The 19,625-nt window shown below is 51.9% G+C and overlaps 8 protein-coding genes across 8 annotated transcripts; 5 read left to right on the forward strand and 3 right to left on the reverse strand.

Annotated features, from left to right (window-relative positions):
- The first annotated feature begins 532 nt into the window (after positions 1–532).
- Positions 533–2,786, forward strand: BDR25DRAFT_301949 (apses transcription factor-like protein). The gene is made up of 5 exons (XM_033689689.1): positions 533–878; positions 939–1,147; positions 1,212–1,374; positions 1,454–2,228; positions 2,281–2,786. The coding sequence occupies exons 1-5, from the start codon at positions 812–814 to the stop codon at positions 2,309–2,311; spliced, it is 1,245 nt and encodes a 414-aa protein (XP_033550706.1). The 5' UTR covers positions 533–811; the 3' UTR covers positions 2,312–2,786.
- A 154-nt stretch (positions 2,787–2,940) lies between these two features.
- BDR25DRAFT_256833 (succinyl-CoA ligase-like protein subunit alpha) lies at positions 2,941–5,516 on the reverse strand. The gene is made up of 4 exons (XM_033686436.1): positions 4,860–5,516; positions 4,425–4,807; positions 4,160–4,370; positions 2,941–4,101 (listed from the first exon to the last, which is right to left on the reverse strand). Exons 1-4 carry the CDS (start codon positions 5,307–5,309, stop codon positions 2,959–2,961), a joined length of 2,187 nt encoding a protein of 728 aa, XP_033550707.1. The 5' UTR covers positions 5,310–5,516; the 3' UTR covers positions 2,941–2,958.
- Positions 5,517–5,841: 325 nt separating this feature from the next.
- BDR25DRAFT_332636 (uncharacterized protein) lies at positions 5,842–6,845 on the forward strand. Its single transcript, XM_033692768.1, has 2 exons — positions 5,842–6,069; positions 6,128–6,845. The coding sequence occupies exons 1-2, from the start codon at positions 6,042–6,044 to the stop codon at positions 6,682–6,684; spliced, it is 585 nt and encodes a 194-aa protein (XP_033550708.1). The 5' UTR covers positions 5,842–6,041; the 3' UTR covers positions 6,685–6,845.
- A 135-nt stretch (positions 6,846–6,980) lies between these two features.
- Positions 6,981–8,022, reverse strand: BDR25DRAFT_301953 (ubiquitin-like protein-like protein SMT3). The gene is made up of 3 exons (XM_033689690.1): positions 7,822–8,022; positions 7,468–7,769; positions 6,981–7,391 (listed from the first exon to the last, which is right to left on the reverse strand). The coding sequence occupies exons 2-3, from the start codon at positions 7,699–7,701 to the stop codon at positions 7,329–7,331; spliced, it is 297 nt and encodes a 98-aa protein (XP_033550709.1). The 5' UTR covers positions 7,702–7,769; positions 7,822–8,022; the 3' UTR covers positions 6,981–7,328.
- An 84-nt stretch (positions 8,023–8,106) lies between these two features.
- BDR25DRAFT_301954 (DUF1903-domain-containing protein) lies at positions 8,107–8,870 on the forward strand. Its single transcript, XM_033689691.1, has 5 exons — positions 8,107–8,251; positions 8,316–8,376; positions 8,426–8,472; positions 8,521–8,612; positions 8,666–8,870. Exons 1-5 carry the CDS (start codon positions 8,249–8,251, stop codon positions 8,697–8,699), a joined length of 237 nt encoding a protein of 78 aa, XP_033550710.1. The 5' UTR covers positions 8,107–8,248; the 3' UTR covers positions 8,700–8,870.
- Positions 8,871–9,055: 185 nt separating this feature from the next.
- BDR25DRAFT_256843 (nuclear pore complex protein-like protein Nup107) lies at positions 9,056–12,571 on the forward strand. Its single transcript, XM_033686437.1, has 4 exons — positions 9,056–9,204; positions 9,293–11,471; positions 11,526–11,868; positions 11,920–12,571. Exons 1-4 carry the CDS (start codon positions 9,163–9,165, stop codon positions 12,440–12,442), a joined length of 3,087 nt encoding a protein of 1,028 aa, XP_033550711.1. The 5' UTR covers positions 9,056–9,162; the 3' UTR covers positions 12,443–12,571.
- Positions 12,572–13,627: 1,056 nt separating this feature from the next.
- Positions 13,628–15,187, reverse strand: BDR25DRAFT_323567 (uncharacterized protein; the record flags this gene model as incomplete). The annotated part of the gene is made up of 2 exons (XM_033692109.1): positions 13,628–14,059; positions 14,102–15,187. The coding sequence occupies 2 exons, from the start codon at positions 15,185–15,187 to the stop codon at positions 13,628–13,630; spliced, it is 1,518 nt and encodes a 505-aa protein (XP_033550712.1).
- Positions 15,188–15,231: 44 nt separating this feature from the next.
- On the forward strand, positions 15,232–19,320 carry BDR25DRAFT_352344 (uncharacterized protein; the record flags this gene model as incomplete). Its single annotated transcript, XM_033695004.1, has 12 exons — positions 15,232–15,287; positions 15,325–15,588; positions 15,630–16,456; positions 16,482–16,522; positions 16,588–16,709; positions 16,743–16,778; positions 16,804–16,874; positions 16,924–16,989; positions 17,022–17,040; positions 17,086–17,258; positions 17,312–18,951; positions 19,012–19,320. 12 exons carry the CDS (start codon positions 15,232–15,234, stop codon positions 19,318–19,320), a joined length of 3,624 nt encoding a protein of 1,207 aa, XP_033550713.1.
- Positions 19,321–19,625: the final 305 nt, after the last annotated feature.

A 19,625-nucleotide genomic window follows, 5' to 3' on the forward strand; every position in this document is an offset into this window, starting at 1 on the left:
GGGAGCGGATATAAAAGCAGCGGATTGTGCGTGGTGGGGTCTTGACTTGCAGTCCACTTTTGAGGGGCTGTCGGAATCCCAGTGCATGTTGCGGAAGATAGAACATCAGTCGAGAGGCCCTCGCTCGACACAACCCAGAAAAGCATCATGCAGAAAAGGATGCCGACAATCTTTGAAAGGCTCTTTCGTCAGACCACAGCTTCTCAACGCCCGTGACATTCCTGTGCGCAATCCAGAGGGGTGAGGTTTCGTGATGCGCTAGACTGCTTTGGCCATCCTAGACAGTGAACACCGCCTTCGAGCAAGCTTCTGGTGAACAGCGCGCGTCCAATCAATAGTCCTAGCCGCCTATGAAAAGCCAAAAGAGGAAACCAGAAATTTTGCCAGCGCAGCCGACATCCCAGGGAAGGGTCTGGGGAAGAGGCTGGTCGCGTTGGCTCTTCGTCCAGCCACCGATTAGTCTGCATGGGTCCCCGAGCGAGCGAACCAACTCCATTTGCGGAGCTCTAACTCTCACCATCTCAGTCTTTCTCTCCCTCGCTTCAGACGCCTGACCCCTCCCATCTCTACGCTCCCGTCCACCCAGCGCTGCGCATCCAGAGTGCACCTCACTTGCATCGCAGTCGCCTAGCAGCTGTCACTTTACTGTGCTTCACGGCTGCTGCGCCTCGCGACAGCTGAACAGCATCGTCGCCGCCCTTTGCGCGCTGCGGCCACGTCCATCTCCGACTTCGCCCTCTCGCACCCTGCGCGCTGTGCGCCCCATCTAGTTCTCGATATTCTGTCATAATATCATACTCATACCCCAATCATGGTCGCAAAACGGGCTTTGCCGGAGAAGACAAATGGCCTGCTCGAGCCTGAGCATTCTCCGCCTTGTATGTACACGTAGCGCATCGCCCCTCATCGCGGTCCCATCGCTGACCCTCCGCGCGCAGACGAGTCGCTTGTGGATAGGCGCCGGCTGGGCCAGACGAACCTTGCTGTGAAGCCTGGCATCGTGGGTGTCACAAATGCCTCGCGGGCGGAAAATTTGGGCACATTCGACTACGCGCACTTGCGGGTACCCCTACCCAAGGATCTCGCCGGATCGGGCATCTTTACCCTTAAGACAGCCACCTCATACCCGGAATCGTATTTTTTGATGGTACGGCGATGAATCAATTGCATCCCGCAACGATGAGGCAATAGATTGGCTGACGGCGTCACAGAGACGAAGCAGTGATGGATACATTAGCGCAACTGGAATGTTCAAGGCTGCCTTCCCGTGGGCGTCGCTCACTGAGGAAGAGTCGGAGCGCAGATATCAAAAGACTTTCCCGTCAGCAGGCCCTGATGAGGTGGCGGGGAGCGTTTGGGTCGCGCCAGAAGAGGGTAAGTGGATACGCGCAGCCCTTTGACTCCTACGAGGTGTGCTCAGCAAGCTTTGACTGACGTCACAACCACCAAACAGCCCTCCAGTTGTCCGAAGAATACGGCATGCGTCCCTGGATTGAGGCGCTACTTGACCCTCGCCCGATTGAGAAAGGCACCAAGGACCGACACAACACCCACATTGCAATGCCTCCTCGATTCGATATCCACAAGGTCACCATAGCGCCGGTCGTTCTACCCCCGACTTCTGCTTTGCGCCCGACCCGGGCACGATCATCGCGCTCAGCTTCTCCCAGCAAGATTGCGACCCCGAGCCGGAAGATGGCGAGCCCGCGCAAGTCCCGCGCGACGCGAAACTCGGCTAAACCCGAGGCCTTGAAAACCGAGGACGTTTTTGAGACGATCAAGGTTATTGAGAATGGAACGGGAGTGTCGGAATCCGTTGCGTCCGAGTCATTAAATGGCGAGGTGAAGGAGGCGGATTCCATTCACATTGAAGTGCAGGAGACTGTCGAGCAGAACGGTGACGTGGATACCGTGTCCACCAAAGTGCAGGTTGATCTTCCCGCTAGCTCCGCAGAGCTTCCAGCCCTCGAGAACCCGGAGAAGTTGATCGAGGAAGCGACGAAGATGGTTGAAGAGGCTCAGAAACTTGAAGGTGTGGCCGTGAACGGAGTCAAATCATCAAAGCGCAAGATCGAAGAATTGTCAAAGGGCGAAGATGACGACGCGGAAGCATCGGAAGAGCGACCAACCAAGCAGGCAAAAACCGTCCCCAACCCAACACAACAATTAAAGAAGGAGAAGGCAACGAGGAGAGCGCTTGTGGGTCTCGGTGTTATGACGGCGGTCGGGTGCGTACATCTCAGCAAGTTCATTCATATCCAAAGCTAACAGTTATAACAGGGCTGCTGTTCAGTACTTCATGACAGCATGAGTTTCAGATCTGGTCTTCATTTTCCGAGCCGATCTACTTCCTTGATGTTACGGTCTCGATTGACGTCTTGGCTACTTTGCGTTCCCCTTCCCCTTTTCCATACATGCAGATACCATCCCCTTTGTTCTATTATGTTCTTCATCTATGTGCGTCACGGCGCAGGTTGTGTGGTGTTTATCTGTCCCTTGATTTCGATGGCGTTGGAAGAATAGCACTGCGTTTGCCCATATCACACCCTAGCACTCTCACTGCAGGACCACTTTTGTTACCGCGATAGGAGCTGCAACGGCAGCTAGCCATGAGTAGATCTTTTTAATTCCATCCCTCACCTTCCTCTTCACTCCTCAATGCACATCCTCCCGCCCACCGACACTCATCCGTGTCAGTCCCGCTAACGGCGGGTGAAAACGACTGCATCTGGTAGCTAGAAACCAATGAAGCTATCTGGAGACGCTCCGTCTTCAAATAACCTTGATTTGGGTGTGCCAAATAATTTCGAATCCGTGAATGTTTGTACACGGCCTTTTTATTTATTTAATAACCTGCAAACAAGGGCATAACACCACGAGGGGCTGTAGCAACCATGAAGACACTTCCCTCACTAAACATCTCAACCCTCACTTGATCCTATCCCATATGCCCCCCCGTTACGGCCTTCCCCCACCAGATAGTCGCCCCACCTCTTTAACCGCCTCCTCAAAATCATCAAACGCCCTTATCGGTAAACTCGCTTTCTCTAACACCTCCCTCCCCATCTCTTCATTCGTGCCCCGCAATCTCACTACCACCGGTTTCTCGACACCAACTTCTTTGAACGCGAGGATGATGCCTTCGGCGATCATGTCACACAGCGTTAGGCCCCCGAAAATATTCACGAAGACGACGGAAACACGCGGATCAGAGAGAATAAGCTTGAAGGAAGTGGAGATGGTTTGGGAGGTCGCTTTGCCGCCTGTGTCGAGGAAGTTGGCGGAGGAAGTGGAGGGAAGGGAGGGATTTTGGGGGGAGGAGAGACGTAGGTGGAGGACGTCGTTTGTGTTCATAGCAAGGCCGGCGCCGTTGACGAGGGTGCCGATGAGGTTGGTTGGGGCTTCTGCGGAGATGGTCGGAGGCGTTTGTGTGGAGGTGGAGAATGGGGAAGGGGAGACTAGAGGGATGAATACGATGCCGCTTTTTTCGGCTTCGAGCTCGGTCGGCGGAACTGTGGATGTGTCACGCAGATTATGGAGTTCGGATTGCCGTTTGTTAGATTTAAAGGCTGCGTCGTCGAAGTAGAGGTATGGGTTGTACACGATGAGTTCATCTTGGTTGTTTGAGAGAGAGAGCGAGACGGCCGCGATGATGGCTTCTTTTTCGCGATATAGTTTCCAGAGATTTTGCATTAGCTCGACGACCTGGGTTTTTGCTTTGAGGGGTGCGGCGTCGAGCTGCAGGTATGAGAGTGCAGATTGAATTGTATCCTGGGACGGGCCATTGCGGAAGTCAAATGGAAATCGTTGGACACGGTAATGGAGTTGCTCTGGATTCGTAGTGGGCGCAGCGATAATGCAGGGACTGCGGGCGGAGCGTGCGACGGTTATTCCAAGAAAGTGTGTTGATTCCGGGGCGGGAAACGGTTTAGGAGAGATAGGGATCTTGTAGGATTTTAGTAGTGAGGAGGATTGGTCTGCTGTCAGATGGAGAAGACGTTGTTGACGGGATGACTGGACAGTTGCGGGAGGAGGTCGCGGGCGAGTTGGGAGTCGGGAAGTATGGTAGGATCGACGTTGTTGGGCTTGAGTAGCTGATTGCTCCTTCGTATGGTTAGGACTTGAAATAGGATGCTAGATTATAACCAAGCTAACTTACAATCTTAAATCCGTCTCTCCCGGATATGGCAAGGATTTCTTTCATGACTCCTCCGAATTTTGCAGGATGATCAACCATGGTTACTCCAGCATTTTCGAGTGCCTTGTACTTAGATTCAGCAGTCCCCTCTCCGAGGCCGGTCCAAGCACCAGCATGGCCCATGACTCGCCCTGGAGCTGCTTGGAATCCACCTACGACTGCAGCAATCGGCCTGATGGTTGTTAGCACCATTCGCTTTGGGCGGGCCTTGACAGTAAAATCTTACTTTGGATCTCTAACCCGCTTCCTATAATCCGCTATCCAGTCCGCAGCTTCCTCTTCAGACGTGCCACCTAGTTCCCCAATGATTATGATAGCTTCAGTATCATTGTCATGCTCAAAAACCCGCAAAGCATCGACGAAATTAGTTCCGGCGATCACATCTCCGCCCATTCCAATGCAGAGGCTCTGTCCTAACCCGGCTCGAGTCAGTGAGCCCACAGTTTCGTAGGACAAAGTACCAGATTTAGCCACGATACCAATGTGGCCAGGTAAAAAAGTAGGAAGAGGCTGGAAGCCAATCCTACAGTGCCCAATTGCAGAGATAATTCCAGGTGCGTTGGCGCCGACTAATCGAGACTTGGACTGCGTGGAAAGCATCGAGTGTATCTAACGGCCCGCATTAGAAACTAAAGTTGTGTGGTAGAAGGAAAGAACCTACCCTCATGATATCATGCAAAGGGATATGTTCTGCAACGGCTACAATCAATGGTACCTCTGCCTCAATTGCTTCCTCTATTGCTGCAGGAGCTTGATGTGCCGCAACGTAGATTCCAGTAGCATCTGGCTTCAGCTGCTCCATTGCCGCTCGCACCGAAGGGAGGACCGGAAGACCTAGGTGCTCGCCTGATCCATTTGGCTTAACTCCTCCCACAATCTGGGTTCCCCATTCTATCGACTCTTTTGCGTTGGCCGTAGCCTGCTTGCCAGTGAATCCTTGAAATATGACGCGAGTGTGCTTTCCGATCTTTAAGTTCTGAATAGTGTCGTCGTAACCATTGCATCTTGCTGATGACGAGAACAGGGAGCATAGTGGACGGAGATTGAGAGACAAAGACTTGGGTCTATGGAGGAGCATCCTGCTCAAATAACGCGAATAAGGGAGAAACATGGTAGCCAAAATGTAGGGTTGAAGGGAATCTATGAAGAGAACGAAATAAGAAGGGATATATCGACAACTTGGTCCGCGTCTGAGCCAGCCAACTCTCGCCAAATCGAAGAAGTCTAAATATGATGTGATCAGCTTCGTAACCTCCAGTAATGATCCTGGTATCTTCTCTGGTGAGATATCTAAATATTTATTCGAAAACAAGAGAAGCTCTGAAAAGATGTTGTTGTACCACTCCGGAAATAAGAGAGGGGTACTCTAGGTGGATTTGCCTCGGGAACTGGAGTGAAGCTCCGATGCAGGTGATCTACTGCCGGTAGCATACTTGTCTCACAGCCCAGGTGTGGCATTTCTCCGATATCTTCTTTAAATGACCTACAATTCTCACTGGCATCCTATTTCAAAAGGGGGAGTTGACGGCAAACATGAAAGAGGGTGAAGCGGACAGGCGACGTTCACAGGTCGGTCCAAGCTTGGATCTTTGGGGGCAAGCCCTTCCCCCACATCTCATCTGCAGTGAGCTGGGGAGACCTTTGTCTTTCACCAGCATAGTTCTATATATAATTTGCCCCTTGCTGCGTTATCAGACGACTTGTATATAAAGCTGCCGTGTACCTTTTCCATCGTACTTTCATTCGTTCTTTGGAAAATATATAGGCTTGTGGTCTGCTGCCGTCTCGCCATCCTTCCATCACCTGAAAACCTACCCCGCAAAGCCAGCAGCACAACAGCAAAATGTCCCACGCAACACCGTCTGAAGCAGGTACATTCAATTAAAGCCTTCATAACCATTTGCACATACGTCTTACAAGTATTCGTAGAAGTTGCAAAGACACTCTCCCACCTGGAACTCTCCGCGAAATCTCCACAGAAGCCTAAACCCAAGCCCAAACCTGCGGCCGTAGCCGACAGCTGGGACGAGGACGTTTCCTCTGGCAGCGACACTGAGACCGAGAGCCCTGATACCTCTGCGCTGTCTCGTTCCACGACTTCGAGCTCAAATAAAGATGCCCTCTCACCAATCAATACCGCTCCCTCTTACGACGCACCAAACCCTCCACCACCAACCCCTGCATCGCCGACCCCCTTCGATTTTCCAGAGAACCTACCCTATGGACAAGCACGCTCTAAAGAAGGTAGTCGGGGAGGAAGTGGAACTGCGAGTCCAGCCCGCCGACCAGAGAAGACGACGGCAGTAGCGGGGAGATTGATTGCGGGAGCTTTAGGAGTTAAGGCACCGAAGAGGACGGAAGAGGAGAGGGAGTACGATAAGGCGATGAGGGAGAAGGAGAGGAAGCGGAGAGATGAGGAGAGGAGTAGGGAAAAGCGAGAGAAGGAGGCAGCGGAGCAGAGAAAGAAAGCTGTGTGGGATGACTAGAACTGGGTTTGCGCTTGCTATTAAACGAATTTCTTTAGTCTGCAAGTCTATCTTTCCGATGATATCTGATAGGACATTGTACGTCTAGGCACTCTGTGATGGAATAGGGCCGTTGGTAGTTTCACTGTAAATATTGTACGGAATCCGTCTATCTGGTTACTAAGCGGGCGTTCCATTCGGCCTAAAACTTGTCAACCGCAGAATTAGAAGCGGCAGGTACAATTGCGTAAGTCGGGTGGCCAGCCACAAAGGCCTCCAGGGCTGTCATATCACTAATTACGGGCTAAATACGCACCCGAGCAAGGGCTGGGAGAGATATTTGGATTTGAAGAGACCTTTGGAATGTTGGGCGATGTTCAGCACCACCCGCGAATGGTGTCATAAATTACATGAAAGCATATGGGGATACGATGCAGAGCACCCCCTATGACACCAATACGCCAGGAACGACCAAGAATCCGTAAACTGATAAGCCCACCTTTCATCCTATCTTCATTTCGCCGCCAGCTGAACATCTGTCTCATTGCATAGCAGCCGTGAAAAGTATGGAGATTCGTGGTCGTCAAGAAGTAGCATAACCGAATGGGTGTCAAGCGAAGGGATGGAAGGACTACGCCTGTGGCCGTGAAGAAGCTGCAAGGACACTAGCAGGTGCCGCCGATCTGTTCTTGATGTACCTCAAGCGTATCTCCATCCTGCATATCAAGCTGTAGGCAAGAGAGTTAACAAAGCGCGGGTCTTGCAAGTAAAGGCTGTCGTCGCAGGCTGTGGATTAAGACTCACCGTCTCGGGGTTATCCGTAGGCTGCACGCGCTGCCCATCAAAGAGGAATCGGACGCTGTTGATGTTCTTTCCTTGACGATCGCAGAAAGCATCCATCAATTTTTTCAGCTGCGTGGTGCGCTTTATCTTGAAGAAGACCTCGTTGTTGTTGTCTGTAACTTTGATATTGAGATGCTCAGACTGGCCAGCATCCTCTGGCTTCTGCATATTGTTGGGCGATCCGTTGTCCGACATTTTGACAGCAGATCCGGGTGACTTGCAGGTGAAGGTGGAGAATTCGAAGTCAGAAATGGGTTGGCCGGCTGGAGGGGGATTAGCGACCGTGGAAGGTGGCAGAAGTGGTGTGAGACGAACTCGAGCGCGGTTACAGACGCGGATAGAGGTGTCGGCGCTGGATGCCTATCGCCGTAAATTAGTAAAGAGTGAAGGAAGTGAGAGAAAAGAAGACGGTCGCTGTCTAGACGCGTCGCAGCTCTGTATAGAGGCGGTGGCAAGGGGTCTGGGAGTAAGGAAGAAGAGAAGAAAGTGAGAGAGTTGCGAGGAGAGGTGGTGAAGTGGGAGAGGCTAGTGGGGTCTGGTTGGCCGGAATCAAAGAACAGTCCAGCCGAGCCGGCGACTTGCGTGCACTCCCAGGCTGTTCCACTCGACGCGGGAAAATTCTGGCTCGGATTAAGTTGCTGCCTATTCAAATTCGGTGTCAGATTTTTGCGAGACGACAGAGGTATTGGATTCGCAATTGTTGCTTTCACCGGAAGGAGCGCCTGTCCACGTGACAGTCAAAATGGTAGGCATCTGATGTCACTTCGAGGCACAAACGGACCGGATATGGGCTCACAAATTTGCACAAGGGGTTGAATGAAGACCTTCGGATGGATCCACCGTGCCATCCCCGGGCATGTGCAATTCAAAGTGAGTAGCAGAGTTTGGCTCGGGAAGGTATTGCTGAGAGGCGCCACAGATTGCCTGCAGAGGTTCGACTATCGGGAGGAGAAGTGCAGAAAAGAGGTTTGTTCCATTGAGGTCCTCCCCTGCTTGTTTCCTAAGAGAATGAAGGTCGATGCGCTCTATGAATGCTGCAATGCGTTCTACCAGAAGAACGGGGACGAGGCCAGGACGGTTAGCTGCCCCAAGGCTCCACTCCTCAGGTATGATGACATCCCCTAGACTGGTCTGTCCACCGTCCACTGATGACGAACAGACTGAAGATGAAGCAAAGGGGACAAGGCATCTAGTCGAGATAGCTGTCAATGGAGATGAATGCACGAGCAGATGTCACACCCCCTTTCGAGTCTGCGCCTTCAGCCTCCATAAAGAAGTCCAGCCAGGTAGTAGAAGGTATTTTGTTCTAAGGCGATCGTGAGCACGCAAGAGACCGCGAAGGTCTGTACAAACATTGAATGTAAAGTTTGAACCGAGACTCTAATGAAAGCCTAAAGACATTGAAGAAGAAAAGAGGAGGTGGAGCGGCAGCCTTTGCAGATATTTTGTGAAGCCGCCAAGCGAGACACGCTAAGCGCACGAGCCACTCACATTCGAGCTTGTCGCTCTGTTTCCGTTGAACAAACAACAGTGAATTCACCCCCGACAACAACCTCGACCCCCTCGGGCAGCCAAAGCCTGCGTCTTAGCATTACAGCTTCCTTCCCCCACCTGGTCTTACTATCCTACTCCGCCATCCTCACTTCTCCCGCAATCATGGCGTCACCGTCGAGGCGACCGCAGCCGCCTGCATTTCAAGTACGCTCCCGATTCAAGCTTCAGCTCCATCATACAATTGATTTCACCTTTTCCAAAGCCCGTACACTAACTTTTGCGTCTTCTATAGCTTCCCGTTGCAGGCCCGGGTGTGACGCTCGGCCTCAGCTCCAATGACGACCCTCTCCAGCCGCTGCGAACAATGGCCGATCGGGTAGGAAAGGAAGTAGAGAAGTTTGCTGAGCGCGTCGACCACTGGCACACCCACGGCAACGAGGATGACCAGGCCAAATACCAAACTACCTTGCGCATGGTCGGCAAATTCAAAGACCTTGCAGAGTCAACAGTCAAGGAGTTGAAGAGGCAGAACGATGCCGAAAACAAGGGAGAGCTTGCTAAGAGCATGCGTCGGCGCATAAAGAATATGGCCGAATTGCCCCACCCAGACCACGAAGGCGACCTCGGCGACTCCTTCCAATCCGTTGTTCCCTCCATTGAATCGAACTCGGCCCCGTCTTCATCAAAAGTCCAGGAATTACGGCAGTGGCAGGCGGAGCTTGCGACGTGGGAACTCCTTCGGATCATCATAGAACACTACTACCACGAGCCTGGTCTGGACGTTGCGGCAGCAAAACGGAAGCAGCTGGCTGAGGTGGGAGGAGGATCTCGATACAGCCCCAATATTGAAACCTGGAATCGCTTCCTTCTCGAGGACGACATTGCAAAGGAGAAGGATATCATCCTCAGGTGGCTAGAACAGACGGCACAAAGCAGCGAGACAGACATTCAATCTATGACCGAACAGCTGGAAGAACAGTCAGGAAAGGATACCGACTCGTGGAATGTCGGGTGGCTGGACACGAGAGCGAAGATAAAACAAGAGAAGCGGTTGCAGGGCGTTGATCACCCGTTGCGACCTGATGCTGTTGGCCTGAGGACTTTCGAGAGGACAGAACCACTCATCACCCAATTAGATCCAGATGCACCTACGAGACAGAAACGAAGGCTCGAAAAATCCGATGACTACTATGAGCGGGCCCTGTGGATGGCCTGTTACGAGATGCTACGTCGTGGTACCCCGTGGGAGCAGATCTGCGAATGGTGCAAAGATAAGAATGAGGCATGGCGTGGAGTCAGCATGGGCGCCGCGTACGAAACCCATCCCAACGGAGGACCAAATATTGCTGGACCAAATCTCGGATACCTATATCGTCGCATGTGTTGCTATGCAGCCCGCGGCGCCCGCTCCCAGTATGAATGTGCTTTGTATGGGCTCTTGGGCGGAGATCTGAAGACTGTGGAACCTGTCTGCCGGACCTGGGATGACCATCTCTACGCCCATTACAACGCCCTTCTCCTCACGAGATTTGATAGCTATCTACAAAAGGACCATTCAGTACGCCAAGTTCCGCGCAAACTTACCGATCAATTTAGATTCAAAGACGCAGTCGCAAACACCGGCAGCTGGGAGGACTCTGCTGCGACAATCATCGCCCTTCTGAAACAACAGAAATCTACCGCCGCTCAGTCCCAGTCGCCCATGAAGCTCATCCAGGGGAGTCTCATCGGCGGCAGTGTAGATGACCTTGTCTACAAGGTAGGGGTGGCCATTTCCTTCATGTTGCGAGAAGACTCCCGATCCGGGAATCTGATCGTAGACCCAGAATCAGACCCTAGCAACCCCAAACCGAAGGCTTCCAACGAGCAACCGAAGATCGCCGCAGAGAAATGTTACCAGAACCTTGCAACAGATCCTTACGCGCTCCGCATTCTAGTCCATGTGCTCATTGTTCTTCGGAAAGGGTTGAATGTTTTAAATGTTCCGGGATTTGATCGGTGGATTGCAGTGGACAACGTCATCGCATTGTATATTGAGTTCCTAAGGCTTACGAAGAGGACGGACCTTATCCCGTTGTACGCCGCCCAGCTCCATGGCGATCGACAAGTCCATTGCCTTGCGCGCGTTTTAGCCGATATCAAGAGTCCTCAGGATCAGATGCGTTGCATTGCTCTCATGGAACAATACCGTATCAATCCGGTTGATGTCATTTCCCGGAACTGCCAACACGAACTGGAGAAGAGCGGGCTCACAAATGAGGGAAACTTTGTTAGCAAATATGAGGTCATGGAACGTGTAAACGATAATGAATACCTATGGCCGGGTCAGCGCGTTAAACGAGAACTCCCTGGCGTGCACCTCACGGCGAAGGAGAATTCTTTGATTGAGTCGCTGAAGTGGTATATCCATCTGGAGAAAGAGAAGACCTGCACGTTCATTGATCTTACCAATGCACTGAAATACTTCTTGCGTAAGTCTACCCGATTCTTTACTTTTCCAACGGCAACTAACAAAAGCTGTGTAGTCAATGGTCGAATGGGGGCAGCCAACAAGCTCGTGTCGATGATGAGTATCGAGTCTCTTTCCTTGATTAAGACTGAGGCACTATGCGGATATGCATTCGACTTTACACTCCCCGGCTCAGAGAAAGTGGACCAAGCAGAGATATCAAAAGCTATACGCAAACTTGCTGCGGCGAGCGCTGGGAGGCCTCGTCCTGCGGAACTGCCATTCCCTGGCAGCCATGGACATAGGAAGCATGTTATGCAACTCAGGCAGCGGAGCCAGACTTACTTCGAGCTTCAGTCTGTGGTTGGCTTTGTCGGGCTCCTCCTAGAATGGCGCGAGGAAGAAGACAAGCTCATAAAGTAAGCCTCTTCCAACATTACCCCTAATATGTGAAACTCACAAGCATGTAGGGCAAAACGCGAAGGCGCCAAGGTCAGCACAAAACGCGCTAAAGACCTATTTGAGAACCTCGTCGTAGTCCTAGGTCAACTCTTCGAATCCTTCCTCTCCCAATCCTCAGATGGCCAAACCCTCACCAAGTACGCTCTCGCCTCCCTCTCTGACACCAATCCCTCAAAACCCCGCCTCGAGCGCGAAGCCACCGAGCACTGGCGTCTCACCCTAACCTATATCCCCGAAGTGATACTCTCGTACCTTTCCGTCGTCCAAGCAGCTTCCTTCTTCCTCTCCCGCGATCTCAGCGTTAAGGCGATGGAAGTTGCAAATATGGTGGCGGATGTGGCTAACCAATGGGTCCAAGACGCGTTTATGGAAACGAAACGGATGACGCAGCTGGTGGATATGTTGGCGGTGGTGAGTAAGGCTATGTTGGAGCTGAGTGAGATGGAGGAGAAGAAGAGCCGAGGGAGTGGGAAGAAGAGAGGGAGTAGGGGTGCAACGTTAAGGATTTGGGATGTCAATGTTAGGAATTGAAGGGAGAGTGATTGGAGAATCGTGGAGCATTATAACTGTATGACCAGATTCTGAAGGCCTTAGTGAACGGGTTTTGGAAGTAGAGGTTTGCATTAGGCACTTTGATTTAGCCGACCAATTTCATCAAGGAAAAGCTATGGAATGAAATCTTCTGCCCTAGCACACTTGTAATTCCTTTTTCAAGCGCTTCAAAGAGAAGTGTCTGTGCAAATTGGCATATACTACAGACATGCTTGAAGGTGAATGGAATTGCCCAAGTTTAGGGCTGGACAGCTAAGTGACAGCGCTTTTAGCATCCTCATCAACACCCGAACAAATTGTTCACCAGTCTACCTAGTTGCTAGATTTTGAAATTTCTTTTGATTCGAGAAGCGAGTACTTCAAACGTGCGTCATCTATACCAGCTTTGACTCCGGCCTTATTCCATCGGCCAAGTGCCACGTACCCTATTTCGTACTATACATATGCAAGCTGCTGCCTGCTCTTTTTGAGGCCGGCTCATATGCAAAAGTGTGTGTGTGGAGAGACACAAGACAGGAAATCAAGGGAAGAATGACTGTGCATCCAAGACAACACCACATGTATACAAGGGGTCCTGAATGCACTATCCAGAACCCCACTTTCTGACCAACGCAAACGAAAAACGCCGGACGAGCTCGCGTAGCATGATCAGATCAGACCAGACCAAACCAGACGTAGAAGAGAAGAGAAGAAAAGATGGCAGGATGAGGTCGACATGGACACATCGGCCATGCCCTCCCTTTGGCGAGAAAAGAATGCCTAATCGATCGGTCATGAACTCATCGCATCGTTGGTAAGACATGACCTTTTGGTGAGAAAAGAATGCTCGCTTTAACGCAGCAATGAATGCATGGAACAGAGCAGAACAGAACAGAACAGAATGAACAACAGAGCAAGCAAAAGTACGGACAAGAACAGAAGAAAGGTATGCGAAGTAATATGTACGCAGCTGTAGACATGAGAAGAGTGCGATGTACAAACGCAATGATGCTAGGTAAAGATGAGAGATACCTTATCTCCAAGATAACGCTAGTCATCACCAGTATGCATGCCGGACGTCCTTTTTTGGCCAGGACATATCCAACACGCGATAATTGACCATGAGAGAATTGGGGCAAGGAGGTTGTGTAGCTAGGAGATGGTGTGGGTAGGAGGTGGTGTGGCTCAGAAGTCCACACTCCACCTCATCCTCGGATCGCGTGGGGGCACACCCAAGCTGTCGAATGGAGTTCTGGTGCGATCGCTGTCAATCTGGTCGGTGGCCCAGTCTCGGCTGATGCCAAAGCCGCTTCCTGCCCAGACAGTCGATCTCTCACCACGGAGCACCTTCTCTTCGTCGGTATCCGATGGTGGGAGCTTGATCCTTGCTTCCATCAATGGAGCTGAGACGAATCGAGAATTGAGGAGGGCGCGCGGAGACACTAGATCCTGGAGAACATTGAGGGATGAGACATCGGAGGAGGCTAGAGGAGTTCGATGCTTCGTGTAGTAGGGTATGGAGTCGGATGATGCGGTTGAAGAGTACTTGGTAGGTTGCTGAGTGCGCTTTCCTGGTGAAGATTTCCTAGGGAGGTTGTTCTCAGAAGGGGCAAGGATCTGATAGGCTGGAGAAGGGTCTCCGGAACCACTGGATATCACGGTTGAGAGCCGCTGACGACTCGTCCGGACACGAACGACCTTGAGGGTAGGGATTGAAGAGCTTGGTGGTGTGGTGACGGCCCCTATAGGTGCACCATGGACGATGGTATCGCTGGAGGAGCCAGAAGACGGTTCGAGCTCGGTCATCTTGGTGTGGGCAGTATCCCGCCGCTTCTTCTTGCGTGAGCTCGCTGCCGACGGTGGCCGCGCCTGCGGGGTCCTTGGGCGCTGGCCTTCGATCGTTTTCTGGAAATTGCTGTAAGAACTTCCTCGAGACAGAGGAGGCATCTCAGGCGTCTCTCCGCGCTCGAGCTTGTGCCGTAATTGCTTCGCACTCACTTGACGCTGGAGGCTCAGCTCCACACGGCTACTTGCGCCACTCCCGCTGCGGCTTCTGTTGGTAGCTCTTTCTTTTCCACTCATGACGCTAGCTTTGGGTGGAGGTTGGAGCATCCAGCGGTTGTCGGAAGGGTGCGGAGACGGGAGGCTGACGACTGGAGGGTGGAGGTCGTTTACGGGAGGGACTCGGGCGGTATAGTAGCTTTCTGCGGACGATTTCGACGTGCCTGGCCTGCTCAAACCGCCGACGCCGACCGACGAGCCTGGCATAGCGGCAACCGCGCTCTCCGGCTCGCCGAACCCCCAGAGGTCTTCGTCCTCTCTCTGATAGCGCCTGCGATTCCAATTGTCGTCGTCCAGGGTGTCGTCGCTCAGTCGCGAGGGGTCGTCGGCTTGGCGCACGTCAATGCTACTCCCACCCTGGCTCACAACAGTGCTGTGTGTCCCTGCCGTAGTAATTGCCCTCTGGCTCTCCGTCCGACTGCCCGTGGTAGCATTCGTCTTCCCGCGAGCTCTCCGTGGAGGGGGACCGGGGCCGATGGTTATCTCTTCGGTCCAGAACGGATTAGTGCCCGAGGGCTCAGGGTGATGGTACAGCTCAGGCTGTTCCAGATGCAGGCGCTGTCTCGCCTTCCTCTCCTTCTTGGCCTGCTTCCGCCTCTTATTGCGATACATGTATCCAGTGCATGGGGCGCACGAGACATAGTGGAAGACGGCGGACTGGATCCCCCGCATGAGCCACGACATTGCGGCAGAGGGGCCTACGCGCAGGAGCCCGGAGAGCGACGCGGATGCACGAGGATGCGGTCGTGAGAGGGCAGAGGGCGGAGCGGGCGTTGAATAGGGAGTCCTGACGTGCCTCGTGGGTCCCGGGGGTGGGGGAGGTATGTCTTGTCGAGGCACGGTCACACGGATTCGGCGTCGCAGAGCGGAGGGTCCATCTCCTTCCTCGAAATGAGGACTACAATCAACACTGGAAAACTTGTTTTCAAATCTTTGTCTGGAAGCGGCGCCCACGACTCCCGCACGGGCTCGCCCGTCGCGAAGGGGGTTGGAGAGGTGGTGGAGCGGAATGCGAGCGGAAACGGCGAATGGGCTGATGACGACGGTTGGCGAAAGCTTGTCCTTAATCCCAGCGGCCTTCAATCGTCGCAACGGCAGCTGCACAGTGACGGTGAACCAACAAGAGGGAACGCGACACCGGTGCGGTGAAGGAAAGGACGAAGTCAACTTTCCAAAAGACTCGCTTCGTGTCTAAGGGCCTACCGCAAGCTGAGGAGCGTCTCTCCGTATTTCAGGGACATCAAACGTTTAACGAAACATTGATCCACCTTATTCGGGGCAGCATCGTAATCACGACGCCATACGAGATCCACTACGCCTCTCTTATTTCCCCCCGTCATACTCCTGTCTGCTCGGCACAATTCTACTCCCTCGTTCTTCGTCATCGTCGCTTTCACTCCATCTTCTGGATAAAACACCTCATCACTCATCAAAAGGCAGCCTTAGCGTGGCCTCGCTATGCATCTAGCCACCGGGCGGCCACCAATCCCCTCCATTGGGTGACCACGACTCCTGCATGTGTTGGCTTCCGGGCCACACAGTTGGATCCATGCACGTCAGGCACCTCCATACCCCTCACATTATTAATTCCTCGACTCCATCAAAGTCAATGTTTCAAAGGCCTTCTTTCCCCGGACCTGAGGAGGTTGCTAGATCTAAGGCTAAAACTACCCCCTGAGACCACCCCGCGAAACCAGGATTCTGTATATGGATTTTGCATCTGTGTCAGTTGCAGATACATGCAATACCATTATTGTAAATGCATCCCATTTCAATCGCAATTCGTGTATCCATTGCCAATCCTTGCGACATGTGGGCAAGTCGCTTGTTACGCCTCTGCAGACTCCAGCCAAGACTCTGGCACGAAACATCTTTTGAGAGATCAGTGTTTGGCCCAGCCCACTCAAGACGCCCAAGATTCTGGAGTTTCTGGAATAATGCCTCGAAACGATTGTTGAATCATACATATCCTCTACAGTCCCAGAGAAAGTGATCCCAGAACACTTTTCTAGCTTCGTGGTCGCGTTACATGCAATAGGATCTGACTTACGGATAGCCTGCTACTCTGCGCTGTTTGAGCAAAGTGCGAGGGAATGTTTTCGCGAAAGGAAAAGGGAGTCTGGTTCCTTTTTGGCGGTGAAGTTGTCCGTTGTTCGAATTTGTTGTCATTGCGGATGCCTGTTACAAGCCCCTCTCTAATACCACAGTCAGAATTCTCAATCGTTGTTCGCTCCTAAAGCCATTTCAGCGCACCCAGAAGACACAGATATTCTAGGTGGCAAACCATGAGGACAAAATAGATATCAGCTCGCTATTGACGGTCGGCTTTGTGTGACTGGCCCAGACGTTCCATTCCCTTTCAGCATTATAGGTAGGAAATCTCCCAATGACTGAATGTTATATGCCTTGATATTGGATAGGAGTTTATTTTCCTTTGGCTAGCTCCCCAGTTCCACCAAGTGGCCCAAACGGCATTACCTCACCTTGTCAGTGTTTCCGAGCATTCAATGCAACACAGGCCTCAAAACGGGCACTCTGTGAATGCTTCCCATGTCTATACTCCTGTTCACAGACCGTGAAAGGGAGGTATCGGGTAACAATGATCACGTGCCCATGAAAGACTCCATGAACTGGTTCGCTCGCACCTTCCGAGTACATAGTGGCAAGCTCCTCCGACCGAAAGCTAACGCAAGCAACACTGACTCTCGGCTCCGGTGGTACTCGACCTTAAGAAAGATCTACCACACGAGAAGAAGTCCAACCCCTCTTACCTGCTTATAACTAAGTCTTTGACACACCGTCCCAAAGAGGTCGTCTCCTCCGTAGAAAACTCTATTACTAGAGAATTTTGTTCAGACAAAGCAACCATGGACGCCCTTCCGGAGGAACTACTTGATCAAATCATCTCAAGTTTCAAGTTAGAAGCACTGATCGAAGGAGCTCAACAAGCTCCCCCTACCATCTCAGATCTCTCGAGCCTGTGGAGTCTCTCAATCGTGTCGCGCAAATTCCATCGAATTGCAACGCCTCACTTGTATTGCGCCTTACCGGTAACACTACTCAACTCCAAAGGACGGGTTGAAAACATCTGCTGGGAACCGAGATCCAGCGAACGGCGTTTCTTGAAGTTCTTTGACTTCGAGATCCCCACTACAGAAGGAAGCAATGCTACCTCGCTGCTCCGAACGCTCAGGTCGAACACTAGCTTCACCAAGTATGTGAAGGCCCTTCTCGTTCGAAGACTCGATCGCGGATGCCTACAACGGGGGGCTCTTGGGATAAATGGATATGACGATGATGGCATAGGAGCAATTCGCCGCTTGCTAGTAGACGATGAAGCCCCAGAGCGCGTGAGAAACCTACTTCTAAGTTGGATTCACTTCGGAAGCTTTGGAGGAGCGCTACCATTATCAGGTGGCCTAAAGCCTGACCCACAGTATCAAGTGTTTCACGATCTGCTGTCACTTCTTCCCGAAATCGAGACGCTGGATTTATCCCAGTACAAGAGCGATGCGCCTGGTAGGCCATGGCTCGATGTTTTGCCATCTTCCAAGGAGTGTGGATGCGGCACAAGCGCGCCTTTTCCACACAATTACCCCCATTTAAAGACTCTCGTTATCGACATGGTAGGCGCAAGGGCAGATGTACTTTGGCCCCTTTTTGGACTCTCAACCTTGGAATCTTTAGAGATTATCCATGCGTCTATCCACTTTCAGGCCAATATTCGATATGCGCTCCAATGGGAGGCCCTCCCAAATAAATCCCCCCTAAAACATCTTACTCTTAGGGACATATTCGTCAAATGCCCGTACGGTGACCCACGACACGACAGCGAAACTGGCGCTATGTCCCTTATTTCTCAGGCATGCATTGGACTCGAATCTCTGTCCATCATCCATGACGAGGAGAACGAAAGCGAATTAGACAATAGCCGCCTTCGAGCCCACATCAAGGCCTTTAGACCCCACCTCACCAATGGTGGTCTTCGGCGGTTCGATTTATACAACCAGACCCACCATATCCTTAACACCCTAGCGATTAGACACGACAATTCTATGTCAGCATTCAGGAACACTCCAGGACTCGAGCATCTCACTATCGACCTCGAGGTGCTGATTGAGGTCCTACACAACGACCCGCTTCCATATCCCATCACGGCAAGCCAGTCTGTAACTCCTGGGAAATTCACCGAACCAAAGCATGCTCCTCATATCCTTTTCGTCGATATCTCTCTTCCTTTCACGCTCAAGTCTCTAACTATCCGCTGCCAGTCTGAACTCCGGGCATTTTGCATGCGACACAAAGCGTTGCATGCCGTCATCGAAGAGTTCAGCCAGGAGGTGCGGTCCCAATTTCCAGATCTCAAGCGTCTGACTTTCCATCGATGCTGGTCCTACGACGCCATCTCCGAGGACACGCATCGAGCTTTTGCTGTGGCTGGTGTCGAGGTCCTTCAGCAATGGCTCTAGTACAACCCAGTTCCAGTATTCTAAAGTTGAGCTGCGCAGCCCAACTTTAGAATACTGGAACACACCCTGGACCACACAAGGAGAATAGAACTACTTAGCTCGGCGCTGAACCCAAGAGATTGGAAAAGAATGTATCTCCCTCGGCTCCAATTCACAGCACTTATCATTCAATGGATATCATCGACAGGGCACCTTAGGGAGGGCTTACAGGACAAGAGAGCGGAATCCCTCGACCTTGTCATAGCAAGCAACCCACCCAATTCAATAACAATCACCAACCTCTCGCCCCGGCCTTTCTTAAATCCGCAGACAGAGAAAATCATCAAATATACATCATTCAAACCATAAAATCATGCATTGTAAAGACAGCTATGTGATTCCTTCCCAGGGGTATAATCATCATCATTTCCAAGAAGATCCCGGATTGTGGTATCTATAAACCAAATAGAAACATGGAAAGAGAGTTCCGAGTTCCAAAGTTGCAAGTTTCAACCCGTACTAAACCATTCCACCCCAATGATCACACTGGTGTCATAACATCGTGAAAATAAAACCGAAGGAAAATAAAAAACCACACATACGCGTGAGCACAACCGGATCCGCTCCTAGCTAGATTCTTGGAATATGTTCGCTCACCCCTAAGGTGTCTCCCC

This window comes from Lindgomyces ingoldianus (assembly GCF_010093535.1).
Source record: "Lindgomyces ingoldianus strain ATCC 200398 unplaced genomic scaffold BDR25scaffold_8, whole genome shotgun sequence".
Classification (NCBI taxonomy): domain Eukaryota; kingdom Fungi; phylum Ascomycota; class Dothideomycetes; order Pleosporales; family Lindgomycetaceae; genus Lindgomyces; species Lindgomyces ingoldianus.